A 19,913-nucleotide genomic window follows, 5' to 3' on the forward strand; every position below is an offset into this window, starting at 1 on the left:
ACATTGCGACAATAACATAGGAAAATTAAAAAAAAAATCTTGTCTTGTTTTGATTATAATAAACTATGTCATATACCATTTGCTGCATAGCTACTCTAATTTTTGATATTTTTAGTTGTGAAAAATGTAAATAATAAACTTGATGTATACCTGTGTATTTATTTGGTAGGATGAAAGTGGTACAAATCGTCCTGTGTGTAGTTATGTTAGACCACTAAGAGCTGGTAGACTATTAGACACACCCAGACAAGCAGCAAGGTTTATAAGTGCTATTGGATATGAGAGAACATCCACTGTAGGTAGTGGTGGTGCAAAGGCTGAAATATGGACATCAATGCATGCATTCCTGTGTAAAAATAAAGGGGTAAGTTTTGGGGTATCATATGACTATGTATTGTATGATATGATATTATTGGGTGCTTATCATATCGATAACTGATATTTCATACTGAATGTAGTGATATGCATGTTGAATATCATCAGTTTATGCGTGCTCAAACAGTACGCTGTGTAAACCAAATCGTGCAACCTCCCAGATTTAATTGCTACGATATAAGAATTTCAGACTGGATAACAATTACTCAAATGCAATGACATTAACTCATAAACTGAATGTTTATTTGGAAAAAAAATATTGCTATTAAGGTAGAGATGCAGGTTCGTGGGCACTTAGGAGTGAAATGTTTTTTTTTTTGCTTTTTCTTATCCAAACAGTCTTGGCTATAGACTGTTAAAATTTTGTAGAATTGTGAATAGTGGAACATACTCAAAAAACGATTTTAAAATATAGATAACAGGTGCAAACATTCTTACTTTTGAATGCTTAGCAAGATTTAGCAAGGCTGTAGATAAATAATAAAAAACAAACATGGTGAAAAAAAGAAATGACGAGAACTCCTAATTATGCACTATATTTAACTTTTAACAAAACGATAATACATTTAAATTTGAAACTGTTACAGCCATTTTAATTATGAGCATTAGCAAACTTCTTACTGAGTGATTTGTTATGCAAATTAGCAATTATCTCAGCTTCTTTTTAGTGCACATTCCAGAACTTTAAAAAAAATAGGTCCTAGACGCTTTGACCTTTTGTTTGTAAATTTTCACAAATGATTGACAATGTGTTTATCTTCAAAACGTCGTCGGGGCATTTTTTTTGGTTGAACAGTGTTACAATCGTATAGACAACTAGCCTGGGTGTTAATTTATGCATAAACTTGAAGTAGTGAAATTTGGGCTGCTGCCCTGCAAAATTGACAACTGGTGGACAGTTTTCAAGACGACGCTTTCTTCATAGTAAACAGATGTACCTATAAACCAATTTTAACAGGAAAAAGAAGTATGGTTTAGAAGCTAATTTTTTTTAAATCACTTTTGGTCAAAAAACAAAATTTTAAAATTCATACAATAAGCTTTCCGAAAATATATAGTTTTGTGGACAAGGGAGGTCATCTTGGTTTCCTAATTAACTAATTAAAATACCTGTCAGGTAAACTGCATCTCTACCTAAATATAAAGAAGGGTAATAATCTGCCAATTTCAAATGCACTTCCACCGACGCGCTTTGGCATCACACTATTTGCATAAATTAGCATATGATTCATAAGCATAATTCCTTAAAATAACAATTTCTCTATTGTTTTGACACTCGGAGTATGTCATGTGATAACAAGATTATATGACCTGATATAACTTATTCGCAGAGCTGGCTGGTACAAATGACATCATGGCCCGTATTATTCACTTACCTTTAGCTCTATGAACAAGTGATATAAGGGAATAACCTCACAATATGTGCAGTATAAGATTGTATGTAGGATATTTAATGTATAATTTAGAGTTTGTAATTTAATACAGAATTTAGAACTGTTTGCCAGCCATTGATCATTCTATAGAAATAGTGTATTATAATGGCAAAGTAATTTTTTTTCTAAAAATATTAGTAATAGTATTATTTAAAATAATCCACTATGATTAATGAGCTAGTTATGATGAAGTGACATTTTGAAAACATGTGTTATCATAGAAAACAATGATGACATGGCTTGACAGTTAAATACAGTATATGTACTTAGTTTAAGTAATTCGAATTTTGTTTTATACATTATTCAATAAAATATTTATTCTGCACTATAAAACACTGGCTCAAAAGTACTCACCTACTATTAAATATAAAAGGTTGAGGTAATAAAAATAAATATATCAAATGAAAATTGAAACCATCTCTATAGCAATGTATAATTAACTGCAATTTAGAGGGTGTTCTTACATAAGTAATTGTTTTATAGTCTTGGACAATGAAATAAGCTGAAGGGTAGCAAAGACATGCAAAACAAATCAAATGCACAAGTTTAACATTTAACAATAGGTTGAGCATTTAAAATGCCTCGGCTCTCAGTGTTGTCAAGTAGTAAACATACATATTACTGTAAGAGTGGGGAGCTGTTTACTATAAATAAAACGGCCTCATCATATGAAGTCAGGTTTGTGTGGATGGCTGACTATTATGCTTACTTTCTATTGTCTGTAGGACTGTGAAGACCATGCTGTGTTACTATGTAGTTTACTTATTGGTTTTGGTTTAAATGCTTATGTATGCGTTGGTACCAAGACGAAAGGTACAGCCCATGCCTGGGTCATGACTATATCAACAGATGGACTTGTAACGTTTTGGGAGAGTCTCACTGGTCAAAGGTATTATCGTACTTCACATTACTTACATCAGTTCTATGTATTATTCAGTTAGTCAGTTAGCAAGTTGGATTGCAACTTTGCAAGACACTTGTTTTATTGTCCAATCTAGATTTGACGTTCATTGACTCGCCCAAAATTTGGATCATTCTCCCATTATGGTAAAGTGCAGTTTTTAGCTCCGCTGTCGACTTTGTCGAGCGGAGCTTATCATATGAGTGATTGTCCGTCGTCGTCGTCCGTGTCAATGTTTTACTTTTTCGACTTCTTCTTGAAAACTACAAGCCTGAATGCTTTGATACTTGGTGTATATGTACCTTGGGTAGACCTCTCTCAGATTTGTTCATTTCATGATGATATCTTCAATTCTCTAATTTTGGTGAATATTTTTGTCATTTTTGGTAAAAAGTGATATTTTCGACTTCTTGTTAAAAACCGCAAGTCCAATTGCTTTGATATTACATATATAGGTACTACATGTGGACCTCTCTCAGATTTGTTCATTTCATAATGATATATTCAATTCTCTAATTTTGGTGAATATTTTTATCATTTTTGGTAAAAAGTGATATTTTCGACTTCTTGTTGAAAACCGCAAGTCCAATTGCTTTGATATTACATATATAGGTACTACATGTGGACCTCTCTCAGATTTGTTCATTTCATAATGATATATTCAATTCTCTAATTTTGGTGAATATTTTTGTCATTTTTGGTAAAAAGTGATATTTTCAACTTCTTGTTAAAAACCGCAAGTCCAATTGCTTTGATATTACCTATATAGGGTACTACATGTGGACCTCTCTCAGATTTGTTCATTTTGTAATGATATCTTTAATTCTCTAATTTTAGTGAATATTTTTGTAATTTTTGGTAAAAAGTGATATTTTCAACTTCTTGTTGAAAACCGCAAGTCCAATTGCTTTGATATTACATATATAGGTACTACATGTGGACCTCTCTCAGATTTGTTCATTTTGTAATGATATTTTTAATTTTCTAATTTTGGTGAATATTTTTGTAATTTTTGGTAAAAAGTGATATTTTCGACTTCTTGTTGAAAACTGCAAGTCCAATTGCTTTGATATTATACATATAGGTACTACATGTGGACCTCTCTCAGATTTGTTCATTTTCTTATGATATCTTCTGTTTTTTAATTGCCATGTGCATTGCTAACAGCGGAGCTATCTCAGCCGACAGGCTGCTTGTTTAAAATTATATGCACTTGTTAAAATACATAAGCCAAATATTTTGTGTATGTATTGCTATAACCATCCAACTCCAAATCTATATCCAAGAAAGATTAAGATAACCAAGAAAATTGTGACACTGTTTTACACAAAAAATAAAATTAAATGATGTGGCCTTTTACCGGTATTCTTTAAACGCAGAATTCCAGCGAAAATAACGTATCCTCGGGGGGCGGACATCCGGGCATTTTCACCGCCTGGCAACCCGCGGCGGTGAAAACAAAGGCCCAAAACTCGCAGAAAACGGTACTTTGGGATGATTGTTGAGACTCCTCTGACCAGTGCAACAAGATTAGCCCTATGTGTGTAACATATATAAATTTGGTTGTTCGGGATTACTTCAAAGTTGAGTTTGTGTTGTTTTCTCGAATTTTCACCGGCTCGACCGACGTTCCACAGCAGCGCGCACAAAGCCTATAGAAATACATGGTACAGTGGTGCGCGTCTTACCAACGTGGAACGTCTGTGACGTAGCTCCGCCCCCGAGGATTTCACAGAATTATACATTGTATACTGTAAAATACTTTTTATTTTAGCTGGAATTATTTTTTTTGTACGGAATTTATTTTTGCTGATTTTTGATGAGTTGCATGTGAAATATATGAAAATAAGTATATTCACTGGATTTTATTTTTCCAGAAAATAGCGAAAATAAATTCCAATCGAAAATAAAGTATTCTACAGTAACCCATATTTCAGTAATGGGTAATGATGCTATGAACTGTCGATTTGGGAATGTTGGACTTCAGCATCAATATTACTCATGTATGTTAGGGGGTCTAAAAACTAACTCTGCGGTGTGATTTTACGACTCGCTAAATGTTGATTATTGCACTCTGCAAAAGGGTCTCAGTGGCACTCTGCGAAGAGCACAATTCCCATTGGTTGGTTGGTTGGTTGGTTGGTTGGTTGGTCGAAAAGCGTGAATCCCAATGGTCGATCGATGCCCATATTGCTTCTTATATACAGTGTAAGGGTTCACCACATGCCTATTAGAAATATTAAGTTTTAAATGGTTATTTTGCTGACTGCTCATGAACTACGGTAAACAAGTTTGTACCGACAACATGCCGCACTAAATAGACAGTAAACATCAAGTCAACATGCATATTACACTATTTCACTTTTCTAGCCAGTGGCGTGATATGTCTAATCACCGTAAACCATGTGACATTTGTTTGGTCCCACAATTTTTCTTCCATGTGCTTGCCGTTCACCGTACAGCGTGGCATGTCGCCGATACATAGATTTTACACACTTGTTTACCGTACCTTACACTGTAAATAAAGAAGTTATGTGGGCATCGATCGACCTTTGGGATTCACAACCAATTAGATGTGTACTCTTCGCAGAGTGACACTGAACCTTTCACAGAGTGCAATAATCAACATTCTGCGAGTCACACAATAGCGTCGCAGAGTTAGTTTTTAGACCCCCTTACATACCTCTAACATGCCCAGGCCCATTTATTTGTTTATATACAGGTAATGCCATCAAGAGTGCTTGAACAGTGTCAATGTAAAATTGCACCCTCTATCTGTTTATAATGCATAAAATGCATAGAACACTGGGAGTTGTTTTTTTCAGTCCTGTTAGCAGGTTTTCTTCGGTACATGTTTCTTTCTCACTGTTATCATAGCTTACTCTAATATTTCACAGTAACCTACTTCTTGAGTCTCACACTATACACATAACAATAGGGTTTGGTAAATTAGGATAAATAATAAAGATAAATTATCAGAACATTCGATACAATGAAGGTAATTAACATTTGTTGTTATGTAAATAAGTTAAAATGTTATGCTATCCCATTTTTTCCGGGGGGCTGGTCTGCTGATTGAGTATACTATTGAAATCCTGTTAATAACCTCTGAAAACAGGGACTACTAATATGACCCTTGTCCAGCAAGTGCAGGAGTAAAATATATTAAACAATTTAATATTAATCAATCTTAGAGGGAAAATTGATGAGAAATAAAACTCCAAACTATATTTGTTTTAATTAGTTAAAAAAACAAACAATATAAGATATATTTTTGTGTTACGATAACATCCTGAAATTTGAATGTTATTGTTTTATTTTTAATATAATTGTGATAATAATAAAAGAAGGTTATGAGGTTATTTTTATGCATGAAGTCAGTACAGTGGAAGTGTTGACCAACGCATAGCAGAGGTTGCTGTGACAGAATACTGTCTTGAGTGCATACTTTGCAGTATCCTCGTAATAACCTGGGTAATTTACATCTCCCTGATCTAACCACACAATGTCTGAAGTCCAGAACTGAGAAAGATGGATACAGTTTCTCACTATGACCTCAATTTTCAAAAATGTCAGCCATCTTGGAAATATCGCGTAATTGTTTCATTCATGGAAATCTGATTTCAGGTAGGATGCAAATACTCTGTATAGTACTACAAAATTACAACACACTGCAACTTATGGCAATACAGTGAAAGATGTGTAATACATTATATATTAATAAATTAGTAAATTATTTGAATGAAATAAAATCTCTTACAGTGGTATCACATTATAATTAAATATCGCTTCAGTTACTCTGTAATTTGCATTCTGTAACTCTCTTGTAAAAATGAAAATTTGCATAAAGAATTTTTCAATTATTTTTTTTTTCATGTGTTTATAATTACCTCCCTTTAAAGGTCACCTCTTGTAAAAACTTAATAGAGTAAATAATTTACTTACGTTATGTCACTCGCAATTATTCAATAAATTTTTTTATTCAAACATCGAACTACATGTAATAAAGAGTGTCTTAATTGTATTCGTAATAATAATTGGATGTTGTATTATGTGCACATTGACAAACCTTGTCTAGAATCTTTTATTCCGTTTTCATCATCAAATCCTTATCTGATGCTAATCCCCATCGACTCCTTTATATCATGTACCCCCCATTTATCACTTTTCATCATGTTATTGTCTATTGATCCCTGATAGAAATGTAATTAGAATTCGCGGAACAATCTACACTAGGGACATGTTTATCTCCTTATCAAGGTATAAAAAAAATAATAGAAGTTTTGCTGTGACAATAGACAGTTGTAACTGCCTGATTAAACTATGGCTGATCTTTTTTTATCTTCCATGATTTAACTATGCTATTAGATCACTGTACACAAAGGTGGGAGGCCCATAACCTATTCTTTTTAGTATGTTATTTCACTACTTGCCCTATTTTATTGCAGATATATTCATCAGGCAATTAATCCTAACGATCCACCTGCAATAGCTCAACCTCAACCACAGTATCCATACCGGACAGTTGGCTGTGTATTCAATCATCAAGTATTCTATGCCAACAGCCAGGTAATTGTCTAACAAATCATTTGCCTGCTAGTCAGAAAAAAAAAAACCCTGCTGTTTTCTTGATGCATGCTGGTTTTGCAAGCTGAATTCAGTTTATCATCTTTTTTTTTTTTAAATTGATTGAATTATGTCCTTTTAACTAGTTTGTTATTCTAGCTAATTTAACTACCCTGTAATTTTGCTAATTTTAGATGGTGCTAATTAAAGAGAAGAACATTCTTACAATAAGGCACTTTAGATATTGTTAACATTTTTACTTAAATATGCATTGAATTAAATTCACTAAAATGACATGTACAGTATGGTATTTCTTTGTGAAAACTCCATGAATATTTTTAATATGAATGGATGACATTTCCTTGCGGTTATAATTTGGTTTTAGCCATCTATTAACAATTATGTTTTACTTGGCCAAGTAAAATGGATCAATATGCATGTGTAATTACGGTATTATTGAAATTATTATACCAAATAGACACTTTCTGGCACCATGAATGTACAGTTATACTGGTCATGACTTACTTGAGTGGTTGATGAGATATGGTAGTTATAGTGGGAGTATAGATTGACTCGCAGCAGTGGTCAATGAGACCCCGGATGATCTGACTGTCTGTCTATACATCTTTTCCTCCCTATAATACATCATGGGAATGCCGAAATGCAAAAAGTTTAGATCAGAATCAGCGAACTTCTTTGTGTGGCGTCTGGTCAAACCCCTGGGGGCTGCCTTGTTTGTTTTCTATTATTAGAGGACGCTTAAGCGCATAATCTTTCCATATTTGAAATTCGCATTTCCTATTATGGTAGGATGAAAATACCCTCCGGCCTGTAAAATGCTGCAAAATTAGGGCACGCTGTAAATTATGGCATTACCGTGACAGATGTATAATAATGTCATATACTACCAACTAAGCTTTTTATCTTAATTTCAAAGTTCTTTCCAACTGTCCCTGCCAGGAATTCTCAGATTCTGATGTTTGGTATTTCAGGAGCCAATTGGGACCTGGTTCTCGTGCAGATCTCTTTTACAAGGAGGCAGGAGTGCACAGGATTCATGCTGGATCCTTAACTGCATTTTTTTTTAGCCCCTTTTTGGCAAAGAAGGCTGTCAAAATATCCTGTTAGTCACACTTAACTTCTCGAGGTACTCTGGCGTTACATCTTAGAAATTAAAAATATGAGACCCTTAGAAGGATTTTCTGCAATTTTGGAATGCATTTTAAATTAGAATATTATAGGAGAGACTTTGAAAATTGCTGTGTTTAGTGTCTGGTAACCTTTCGCCAATATAGGGTCCTGCACATGTTGACAAGAGTACCACCAGGACAAGGGAATGTTTATCTTTCACTGTTTGAAATAAGCTGTATATTGTGCTTGATATGAATCCTATTACTGTAATTTTTCTATCCTGATTTGTTTTACAGCCTTCAGACAGTGCTGAACTGTGTAGGTTTGATTTCCACAATGAATCTCTTTGGAAAGCTATGAGTGAAGATGCTCTCCATTCTGTATGTGCACCAGGAACTCATGTTAGTATTTATCATTTTGTTATCATAATAACTGTTTATGCTCTAATAGATGTGCACTTATACCAAACATTGCATTTATTGTATGGTAGATAATTAATTAAAGTTGCATTCTGGCTTTGATAGAAGCGCATCTCTAATGGAGGTGTATATCAACAAAAAAATACATTTGTTGTATACTGGATCTATAAAATATGACTTATTTTGACTACATACTACATACCTCTGTCATTTACGTATGTGCTACTAGTCATTGTAGAAAATATGCAAATTTTTATATCTGATTTGGAAGCTACCATCAGACTGATTTTGGTTTGGTAGTTACCATCAGACTGATTTTGGTTTGGTAGTTACCATCAGACTGATTTTGGTTTGGTAGTTACCATCAGACTGATTTTGGTTTGGTAGTTACCATCAGACTGATTTTGGTTTGGTAGTTACCATCAGACTGATTTTGGTTTGGTAGCTACCATCAGACTGATTTTGGTTTGGTAGCTACCATCAGACTGATTTTGGTTTGGTAGCTACCGTCAGACTGATTTTGGTTTGGTAGCTACCATCAGACTGATTTTGGTTTGGTAGCTACCATCAGACTGATTTTGGTTTGGTAGCTACCGTCAGACTGATTTTGGTTTGGTAGCTACCATCAGACTGATTTTGGTTTGGTAGCTACCATCAGACTGATTTTGGTTTGGTAGCTACCATCAGACTGATTTTGGTTTGGTAGCTACCATCAGACTGATTTTGGTTTGGTAGCTACCATCAGACTGATTTTGGTTTGGTTTGGTAGTTATCATCAGACTGATTTTGGTTTGGTAGCTACCATCAGACTGATTTTGGTTTGGTAGCTACCATCAGACTGATTTTGGTTTGGTTTGGTAGTTACCATCAGACTGATTTTGGTTTGGTAGTTACCATCAGACTGATTTTGGTTTGGTAGCTACCATCAGACTGATTTTGGTTTGGTAGTTACCATCAGACTGATTTTGGTTTGGTAGCAACCATCAGACTGATTTTGGTTTGGTAGCAACCATCAGACTGATTTTGGTTTGGTAGCTACCATCAGACTGATTTTGGTTTGGTAGTTACCATCAGACTGATTTTGGTTTGGTTTGGTAGTTACCATCAGACTGATTTTGGTTTGGTAGTTACCATCAGACTGATTTTGGTTTGGTAGTTACCAGCAGACTGATTTTGGTTTGGTAGCAACCATCAGACTGATTTTGGTTTGGTAGCTACCATCAGACTGATTTTGGTTTGGTAACTACCATCAGACTGATTTTGGTTTGGTAGTTACCATCAGACTGATTTTGGTTTGGTAGCAACCATCAGACTGATTTTGGTTTGGTAGCAACCATCAGACTGATTTTGGTTTGGTAGCTACCATCAGACTGATTTTGGTTTGGTAGTTACCATCAGACTGATTTTGGTTTGGTTTGGTAGTTACCATCAGACTGATTTTGGTTTGGTAGTTACCATCAGACTGATTTTGGTTTGGTAGTTACCAGCAGACTGATTTTGGTTTGGTAGCAACCATCAGACTGATTTTGGTTTGGTAGCTACCATCAGACTGATTTTGGTTTGGTAACTACCATCAGACTGATTTTGGTTTGGTAGCTACCATCAGACAGATTTTGGTTTGGTAGCAACCATCAGACTGATTTTGGTTTGGTATCTATCATCAGACTGATTTTGGTTTGGTATCTATCATCAGACTGATTTTGGTTTGGTAGTTACCATCAGACTGATTTTGGTTTGGTAGTTACCATCAGACTGATTTTGGTTTGGTAGCAACCATCAAACTGATTTTGGTTTGGTATCTATCATCAGACTGATTTTGGTTTGGTATCTATCATCAGACTGATTTTGGTTTGGTAGTTACCATCAGACTGATTTTGGTTTGGTAGTTACCATCAGACTGATTTTGGTTTGGTAGCAACCATCAAACTGATTTTGGTTTGGTAGTTACCATCAGACTGATTTTGGTTTGGTAGCTACCATCAGACTGATTTTGGTTTGGTATCTATCATCAGACTGATTTTGGTTTGGTATCTATCATCAGACTGATTTTGGTTTGGTAGTTACCATCAGACTGATTTTGGTTTGGTAGTTACCATCAGACTGATTTTGGTTTGGTAGCAACCATCAAACTGATTTTGGTTTGGTAGTTACCATCAGACTGATTTTGGTTTGGTAGCTACCATCAGACTGATTTTGGTTTGGTAGTTACCATCAGACTGATTTTGGTTTGGTAGTTACCATCAGACTGATTTTGGTTTGGTAGCAACCATCAAACTGATTTTGGTTTGGTAGTTACCATCAGACTGATTTTGGTTTGGTAGCTACCATCAGACTGATTTTGGTTTGGTATCTATCATCAGACTGATTTTGGTTTGGTATCTATCATCAGACTGATTTTGGTTTGGTAGTTACCATCAGACTGATTTTGGTTTGGTAGCTACCATCAGACTGATTTTGGTTTGGTAGCTACCATCAGACTGATTTTGGTTTGGTAGCTACCGTCAGACTGATTTTGGTTTGGTAGCTACCATCAGACTGATTTTGGTTTGGTAGCTTCCATCAGACTGATTTTGGTTTGGTAGCTACCGTCAGACTGATTTTGGTTTGGTAGCTACCATCAGACTGATTTTGGTTTGGTAGCTACCATCAGACTGATTTTGGTTTGGTAGCTACCATCAGACTGATTTTTGTTTGGTAGCTACCATCAGACTGATTTTGGTTTGGTTTGGTAGTTATCATCAGACTGATTTTGGTTTGGTAGCTACCATCAGACTGATTTTGGTTTGGTAGCTACCATCAGACTGATTTTGGTTTGGTTTGGTAGTTACCATCAGACTGATTTTGGTTTGGTAGTTACCATCAGACTGATTTTGGTTTGGTAGCTACCATCAGACTGATTTTGGTTTGGTAGTTACCATCAGACTGATTTTGGTTTGGTAGTTACCATCAGACTGATTTTGGTTTGGTAGCAACCATCAAACTGATTTTGGTTTGGTAGTTACCATCAGACTGATTTTGGTTTGGTATCTACCATCAGACTGATTTTGGTTTGGTATCTATCATCAGACTGATTTTGGTTTGGTATCTATCATCAGACTGATTTTGGTTTGGTAGTTACCATCAGACTGATTTTGGTTTGGTAGCTACCATCAGACTGATTTTGGTTTGGTAGCTACCATCAGACTGATTTTGTTTTGGTAGCTACCGTCAGACTGATTTTGGTTTGGTAGCTACCATCAGACTGATTTTGGTTTGGTAGCTTCCATCAGACTGATTTTGGTTTGGTAGCTACCGTCAGACTGATTTTGGTTTGGTAGCTACCATCAGACTGATTTTGGTTTGGTAGCTACCATCAGACTGATTTTGGTTTGGTAGCTACCATCAGACTGATTTTGGTTTGGTAGCTACCATCAGACTGATTTTGGTTTGGTAGCTACCATCAGACTGATTTTGGTTTGGTTTGGTAGTTATCATCAGACTGATTTTGGTTTGGTAGCTACCATCAGACTGATTTTGGTTTGGTAGCTACCATCAGACTGATTTTGGTTTGGTTTGGTAGTTACCATCAGACTGATTTTGGTTTGGTAGTTACCATCAGACTGATTTTGGTTTGGTAGCTACCATCAGACTGATTTTGGTTTGGTAGTTACCATCAGACTGATTTTGGTTTGGTAGCAACCATCAGACTGATTTTGGTTTGGTAGCAACCATCAGACTGATTTTGGTTTGGTAGCTACCATCAGACTGATTTTGGTTTGGTAGTTACCATCAGACTGATTTTGGTTTGGTTTGGTAGTTACCATCAGACTGATTTTGGTTTGGTAGTTACCATCAGACTGATTTTGGTTTGGTAGTTACCAGCAGACTGATTTTGGTTTGGTAGCAACCATCAGACTGATTTTGGTTTGGTAGCTACCATCAGACTGATTTTGGTTTGGTAACTACCATCAGACTGATTTTGGTTTGGTAGTTACCATCAGACTGATTTTGGTTTGGTAGCAACCATCAGACTGATTTTGGTTTGGTAGCAACCATCAGACTGATTTTGGTTTGGTAGCTACCATCAGACTGATTTTGGTTTGGTAGTTACCATCAGACTGATTTTGGTTTGGTTTGGTAGTTACCATCAGACTGATTTTGGTTTGGTAGTTACCATCAGACTGATTTTGGTTTGGTAGTTACCAGCAGACTGATTTTGGTTTGGTAGCAACCATCAGACTGATTTTGGTTTGGTAGCTACCATCAGACTGATTTTGGTTTGGTAACTACCATCAGACTGATTTTGGTTTGGTATCTATCATCAGACTGATTTTGGTTTGGTATCTATCATCAGACTGATTTTGGTTTGGTAGTTACCATCAGACTGATTTTGGTTTGGTAGTTACCATCAGACTGATTTTGGTTTGGTAGCAACCATCAAACTGATTTTGGTTTGGTATCTATCATCAGACTGATTTTGGTTTGGTATCTATCATCAGACTGATTTTGGTTTGGTAGTTACCATCAGACTGATTTTGGTTTGGTAGTTACCATCAGACTGATTTTGGTTTGGTAGCAACCATCAAACTGATTTTGGTTTGGTAGTTACCATCAGACTGATTTTGGTTTGGTAGCTACCATCAGACTGATTTTGGTTTGGTATCTATCATCAGACTGATTTTGGTTTGGTATCTATCATCAGACTGATTTTGGTTTGGTAGTTACCATCAGACTGATTTTGGTTTGGTAGTTACCATCAGACTGATTTTGGTTTGGTAGTAACCATCAAACTGATTTTGGTTTGGTAGTTACCATCAGACTGATTTTGGTTTGGTAGCTACCATCAGACTGATTTTGGTTTGGTAGTTACCATCAGACTGATTTTGGTTTGGTAGTTACCATCAGACTGATTTTGGTTTGGTAGCAACCATCAAACTGATTTTGGTTTGGTAGTTACCATCAGACTGATTTTGGTTTGGTAGCTACCATCAGACTGATTTTGGTTTGGTATCTATCATCAGACTGATTTTGGTTTGGTATCTATCATCAGACTGATTTTGGTTTGGTAGTTACCATCAGACTGATTTTGGTTTGGTAGCTACCGTCAGACTGATTTTGGTTTGGTATCTATCATCAGACTGATTTTGGTTTGGTAGTTACCATCAGACTGATTTTGGTTTGGTAGCAACCATCAAACTGATTTTGGTTTGGTAGTTACCATCAGACTGATTTTGGTTTGGTAGCTACCATCAGACTGATTTTGGTTTGGTATCTATCATCAGACTGATTTTGGTTTGGTATCTATCATCAGACTGATTTTGGTTTGGTAGTTCCATCAGACTGATTTTGGTTTGGTAGTTCCATCAGACTGATTTTGGTTTGGTATTTACCATCAGACTGATTTTGGTTTGGTAGCTACCATCAGACTGATTTTGGTTTGGTAGTTACCATCAGACTGATTTTGGTTTGGTAGTTACCGTCAGACTGATTTTGGTTTGGTAGCAACCATCAAACTGATTTTGGTTTGGTAGTTACCATCACACTGATTTTGGTTTGGTAGTTACCATCAGACTGATTTTGGTTTGGTAGCTACCGTCAGACTGATTTTGGTTTGGTAGCTACCATCAGACTGATTTTGGTTTGGTAGTTACCATCAGACTGATTTTGGTTTGGTAGCTACCATCAGACTGATTTTGGTTTGGTAGCAACCATCAGACTGATTTTGGTTTGGTAGCTACCATCAGACTGATTTTGGTTTGGTAGTTACCATCAGACTGATTTTGGTTTGGTATCTATCATCAGACTGATTTTGGTTTGGTATCTATCATCAGACTGATTTTGGTTTGGTAGTTACCATCAGACTGATTTTGGTTTGGTAGTTACCATCAGACTGATTTTGGTTTGGTAGCAACCATCAGACTGATTTTGGTTTGGTAGCTACCATCAGACTGATTTTGGTTTGGTAGTTACCATCAGACTGATTTGGGTTTGGTAGTTACCATCAGACTGATTTTGGTTTGGTAGCTACTATCAGACTGATTTTGGTTTGGTAGCTACCATCAGACTGATTTTGGTTTCGTAGCTACCATCAGACTGATTTTGGTTTGGTTTGGTAGTTACCATCAGACTGATTTTGGTTTGGTAGTTACCATCAGACTGATTTTGGTTTGGTAGCTACCATCAGACTGATTTTGGTTTGGTTTGGTAGTTACCATCAGACTGATTTTGGTTTGGTAGTTACCATCAGATTGATTTTGGTTTGGTCGTTACCATCAGACTGATTTTGGTTTGGTAGCTACCATCAGACTGATTTTGGTTTGGTTTGGTAGTTACCATCAGACTGATTTTGGTTTGGTATTTACCATCAGACTGATTTTGGTTTGGTAGCTACCATCAGACTGATTTTGGTTTGGTAGTTACCATCAGACTGATTTTGGTTTGGTAGTTACCGTCAGACTGATTTTGGTTTGGTAGCAACCATCAAACTGATTTTGGTTTGGTAGTTACCATCAAACTGATTTTGGTTTGGTAGTTACCATCAGACTGATTTTGGTTTGGTAGCTACCGTCAGACTGATTTTGGTTTGGTAGCTACCATCAGACTGATTTTGGTTTGGTAGTTACCATCAGACTGATTTTGGTTTGGTAGCTACCATCAGACTGATTTTGGTTTGGTAGCAACCATCAGACTGATTTTGGTTTGGTAGCTACCATCAGACTGATTTTGGTTTGGTAGTTACCATCAGACTGATTTTGGTTTGGTATCTATCATCAGACTGATTTTGGTTTGGTATCTATCATCAGACTGATTTTGGTTTGGTAGTTACCATCAGACTGATTTTGGTTTGGTAGTTACCATCAGACTGATTTTGGTTTGGTAGCAACCATCAGACTGATTTTGGTTTGGTAGCTACCATCAGACTGATTTTGGTTTGGTAGTTACCATCAGACTGATTTGGGTTTGGTAGTTACCATCAGACTGATTTTGGTTTGGTAGCTACTATCAGACTGATTTTGGTTTGGTAGCTACCATCAGACTGATTTTGGTTTCGTAGCTACCATCAGACTGATTTTGGTTTGGTTTGGTAGTTACCATCAGACTGATTTTGGTTTGGTAGTTACCATCAGACTGATTTTGGTTTGGTAGCTACCATCAGACTGATTTTGGTTTGGTTTGGTAGTTACCATCAGACTGATTTTGGTTTGGTAGTTACCATCAGATTGATTTTGGTTTGGTCGTTACCATCAGACTGATTTTGGTTTGGTAGCTACCATCAGACTGATTTTGGTTTGGTTTGGTAGTTACCATCAGACTGATTTTGGTTTGGTAGTTACCATCAGACTGATTTTGGTTTGGTAGTTACCATCAGACTGATTTTGGTTTGGTTGTTACCATCAGACTGATTTTGGTTTGGTAGCCCACCATTCATTTTGTCTAAAATCCTAAAATAACACACTGTAAATGTTTCCGTAATCATTTCTAATTTTGGTTGCATATTATATTTAATTATATTTAGTTATTCATTGAATTACAGTACATTGCCAGCAATGACTGATCACATCACAGCACTACTTTTAGCTAAATGTGCACCCACACTTCTCATTAGCAGCTAGTATTGTAATTTGGCATTAAATACAGAATGAGGACTTAGCATTGTCAATGCTTGTTGTATTACTGTAGTAGTATATGCACTTAAGTAAATGATAGAGGCATGTCTATGATGTTTTGATGATCTAACATACAGTATATTGAAGATATGCTTCTAACACTATATATGACCTGTCATTTACTTCATTGAAATTCCTTCTATTAGAGCATTCAGTACCGGTAGTCATATTGTTGAATGTGTATAGGGGGTAAGAAACATGTTGATAACTCAAGTAAACATATTAAGTGTAGGACATTTTTGGGTGTGGTTTGACTGCCTTTGAATGTTTGTGTTTGAATTACCTGAACTATAATCCTTGTATCGTATGTTTTTGTCTTCACAGCAAATTTATATCTACTAAATATTGAAGTGTTGTTGTTTTCACAGCCCAGTTGGCCTAATGTGATCCCTCTTGTACCATCATCATTAGATGCTGCACTGGTCAGCAATGAACTTGAACTACAACTAAGGGCACTTACTGCTGACCAGAGAAGGGTAAGTAACATGCAGCTCTGCCATACTGTTACATACAGGATTTAGATTATTATGTAGCAATGTTATGTCTGACTACTAATCTGTGTGTTAGTGTTTTCCGGACTTTCAATGTCCAATTTTAATCATACAAATATTCCTTTATTGTAATCAAATCTTGTCAACCATCTGGATTGTTAGATGATGAAACTATAGCATACTTTGTAATACCCGGTACATCTCTATAAGATGAGCACATTAACTAAAAATTGAATATATTGTATACTTGATCATTAAAATATGACTTATTTTGACCATAGACACAACTCTTCCATTTATGTAAGCGAATTATGCTACTAATCGTGTAAATACGGTGTTTGTACTATGACAGATGTGTGCATCACTGCATTATCCTTTGATAGATTGTGACTGCCCAGAACCATGTATCTTAAACATCAATATTTCCAGGAATTTGTTTGCATTATATACAATCTATATCAAGACAGTAATTGATATGATGCTAAATTACCAAATTCAAGCTTGATACTTGAGTTTTTAAAAAATAATTGAACCAATCATGTTTCAATTTGTCTCCGTAGAGTTCAATGTGTTAACTTCGTAATTAGCATAAAGTAATATTTATCTAAAAAATGTGGTTCTTTGAGCCAAATTTTTTGTTTCACATATGACCTTGTATAGTAATAGACAAAGTATCTGCAATTTCTAAGAACTTTAATGAATTGCCTGATCACCTTTTATTCAAAATATTATGAACCTTTTTCACTTCATGCAACTTTATCTGCATGTTGGCTGCCATACCATAATTGCAGCTAGTGTGTCTTGTTGCAATCCCGTTCTCAGTTTTCTTTCTAGTATTCATGTCATGTAACTATTTATAAGTTAATTACTTATATGAATTCAAATGTGAAATATGAGGACCCGGAGTACAGACAACTGATAACCATATCATAAAAATCAGACTGAGATGGTAATTCAGTGATGTCTCATTATTACTTCACTGTTATTTACCTGCGTCACATGGATTAGTGGTATATAGTCTAACCTGCTGACACATTTTTTTTGTTAAAATAAAAAGATTCACATTTGATTTATTTTTTTAATTTATAGGATATGGGTTTAACATGTGTGTGGGATGACGAGTTGTGTTATCTGTTATCTCCAGCTTTAGCTGCATATGAATTGGAACGAACCACTGGTCTTACAGCTGGTAATGAAGAGTTCCAACAAGCTATACGCAGGGCTGTCCCAGATGGACACACCTTTAAAGGATTTCCTATTCAGTTTGTACATCGAAATGCAAGAAGAGCATTTGCGACTTGTCTTAGGTACTGAGCAATTTTTTCACATTTTTATGTACACACAGAAACATAGCCATGTTGTTGGGACATTTCAAAACCCCCAAAGTAGAGATTATTGATTTTAATGGTACATGATTTGTGCATGTATGCCAAATTTTGGAAATATGTAATGTATCGTTCTTAGCAGAATGCAGACATCAATGAGGGTGAACTGAGATTGGACCATTGACATTCACCACCATGAAAATAGACTTAATCTAGTCTAATCTGGCTCACATTTGTTTTAATACATAGTAAGACTGAACCATTTGTTTCATAGGGTCCTAATTATAGGACTTTGTAAGTACAGGTTTATCAACAACTGATTCATTATTCACATGGCTTAAAGATCTTGATTGACACTATCGATAATATTGGTTCTCTTTTACAGATCTCCAGTTTGCGAAGAAATCCTTACCTGTCGAGGTGATCATATTCGATTGGCTGTTCGTGTACGTGTATTCACATATCCAGAATCAGCATGTGCAGTATGGGTAATGTTCGCTTGTAAATACAAGTCAATATTATAAAATAATGATTGCATTGAAACTTGCCTACACATTGTTTTTAACAATTGCCAAACAATTTCTATATAAACTATATCAAAGGGATGATGTTCATATTTTATGTACATACTTACCAGTACCCCTAGGATGTCTTTTAAACAGTACCCCCGGTACTCAATGTACAGTTCTTGTGAAAATCACCAATAATGTCTACTTCGTTGTAGAATGATAGCTATTGATTTGTACATAATGTCCAGGGGAATAATTAAAGAGAGCTCATTTTGTAAAGTTGTAGTTCCACATATTGACATATCGGAATATATCATGGCTTATACATGCATATATACATGCAAACCTCTGTACATTGCAAGCCTGCTAGATTTAATGGGTCTTTACACTATCTGTGGAAGCAAAATTGTTGATAAAAGTGGATGATAAACTTCTTCTGTACAGTATAATTGTAAAAAAATGTATTTTTATAGCATCTAATATGATCAGGTTTTCTTTTCTTTAATTTTTAATTTGAAATCAATATTTTATAACTGTACTTGATTCAATATGGGATTAAACATGAATTCAAATAATTATTTGTGTGATGTATAACTCTGGGCTTCTGTCAAATAGTCTGTGATAATGATTGATACTGTTGGTATGATGTGGTCCCTGTGACGTTCATGATTTTTCCAGACTTGAGTAATTTGATCCTGTGTAGATAAATTGAAAAATATAATGGTAGATCTTGTGCTATCACTACCTAATAAAAATAAAAATGATATGGCAATTCACCCATGATGGATCTCACTTCTCGTACATTTGAATTTGTCTGGTAATGTTTTTACAAATGTACATTCAGCATGGGACCCATGGTTACCAACAATTTAATAGACAGTTTTCAGGATTTTCTTGGATCTGAAAATTTGTCTTTCATAAAATTAACACAGTTTACAGTAATCTGCATTACAATCAATTGATTTATATGTCCAACAATTGAGTTAATTACCAAAATATTACACTTGCCTGATTGTTAAGTGTAATAACCAGTCCACCCTCTACAGCCAGAGACAGATGTAGGCTGTGCCATAGTTAAAATATTCTATATGGTTTTTACTCAGCTTCACCCAGTTGT

General features: G+C 35.5%; 1 protein-coding gene across 1 annotated transcript in view; it reads left to right on the top strand.

Annotated features, from left to right (window-relative positions):
• LOC100374681 (centrosomal protein of 76 kDa) overlaps nucleotides 1-19,371 on the top strand; it is a 26,511-nt gene extending 7,140 nt beyond the window's left edge. Inside the window, exons 7-13 of the mRNA XM_002735411.3 lie at nucleotides 170-364; nucleotides 2,534-2,697; nucleotides 7,158-7,278; nucleotides 8,703-8,807; nucleotides 16,840-16,947; nucleotides 18,052-18,269; nucleotides 18,673-19,371. Coding sequence (XP_002735457.2) covers nucleotides 170-364; nucleotides 2,534-2,697; nucleotides 7,158-7,278; nucleotides 8,703-8,807; nucleotides 16,840-16,947; nucleotides 18,052-18,269; nucleotides 18,673-18,811 — 1,050 coding nt within the window. The 3' untranslated portion in view covers nucleotides 18,812-19,371. The remainder of the gene's footprint in view (nucleotides 1-169; nucleotides 365-2,533; nucleotides 2,698-7,157; nucleotides 7,279-8,702; nucleotides 8,808-16,839; nucleotides 16,948-18,051; nucleotides 18,270-18,672) is intronic.
• Nucleotides 19,372-19,913: the final 542 nt, after the last annotated feature.

Source organism: Saccoglossus kowalevskii, chromosome 6 (genome assembly GCF_978046115.1).
Source record: "Saccoglossus kowalevskii chromosome 6, keSacKowa6.1, whole genome shotgun sequence".
In the NCBI taxonomy this organism is placed as follows: domain Eukaryota; kingdom Metazoa; phylum Hemichordata; class Enteropneusta; family Harrimaniidae; genus Saccoglossus; species Saccoglossus kowalevskii.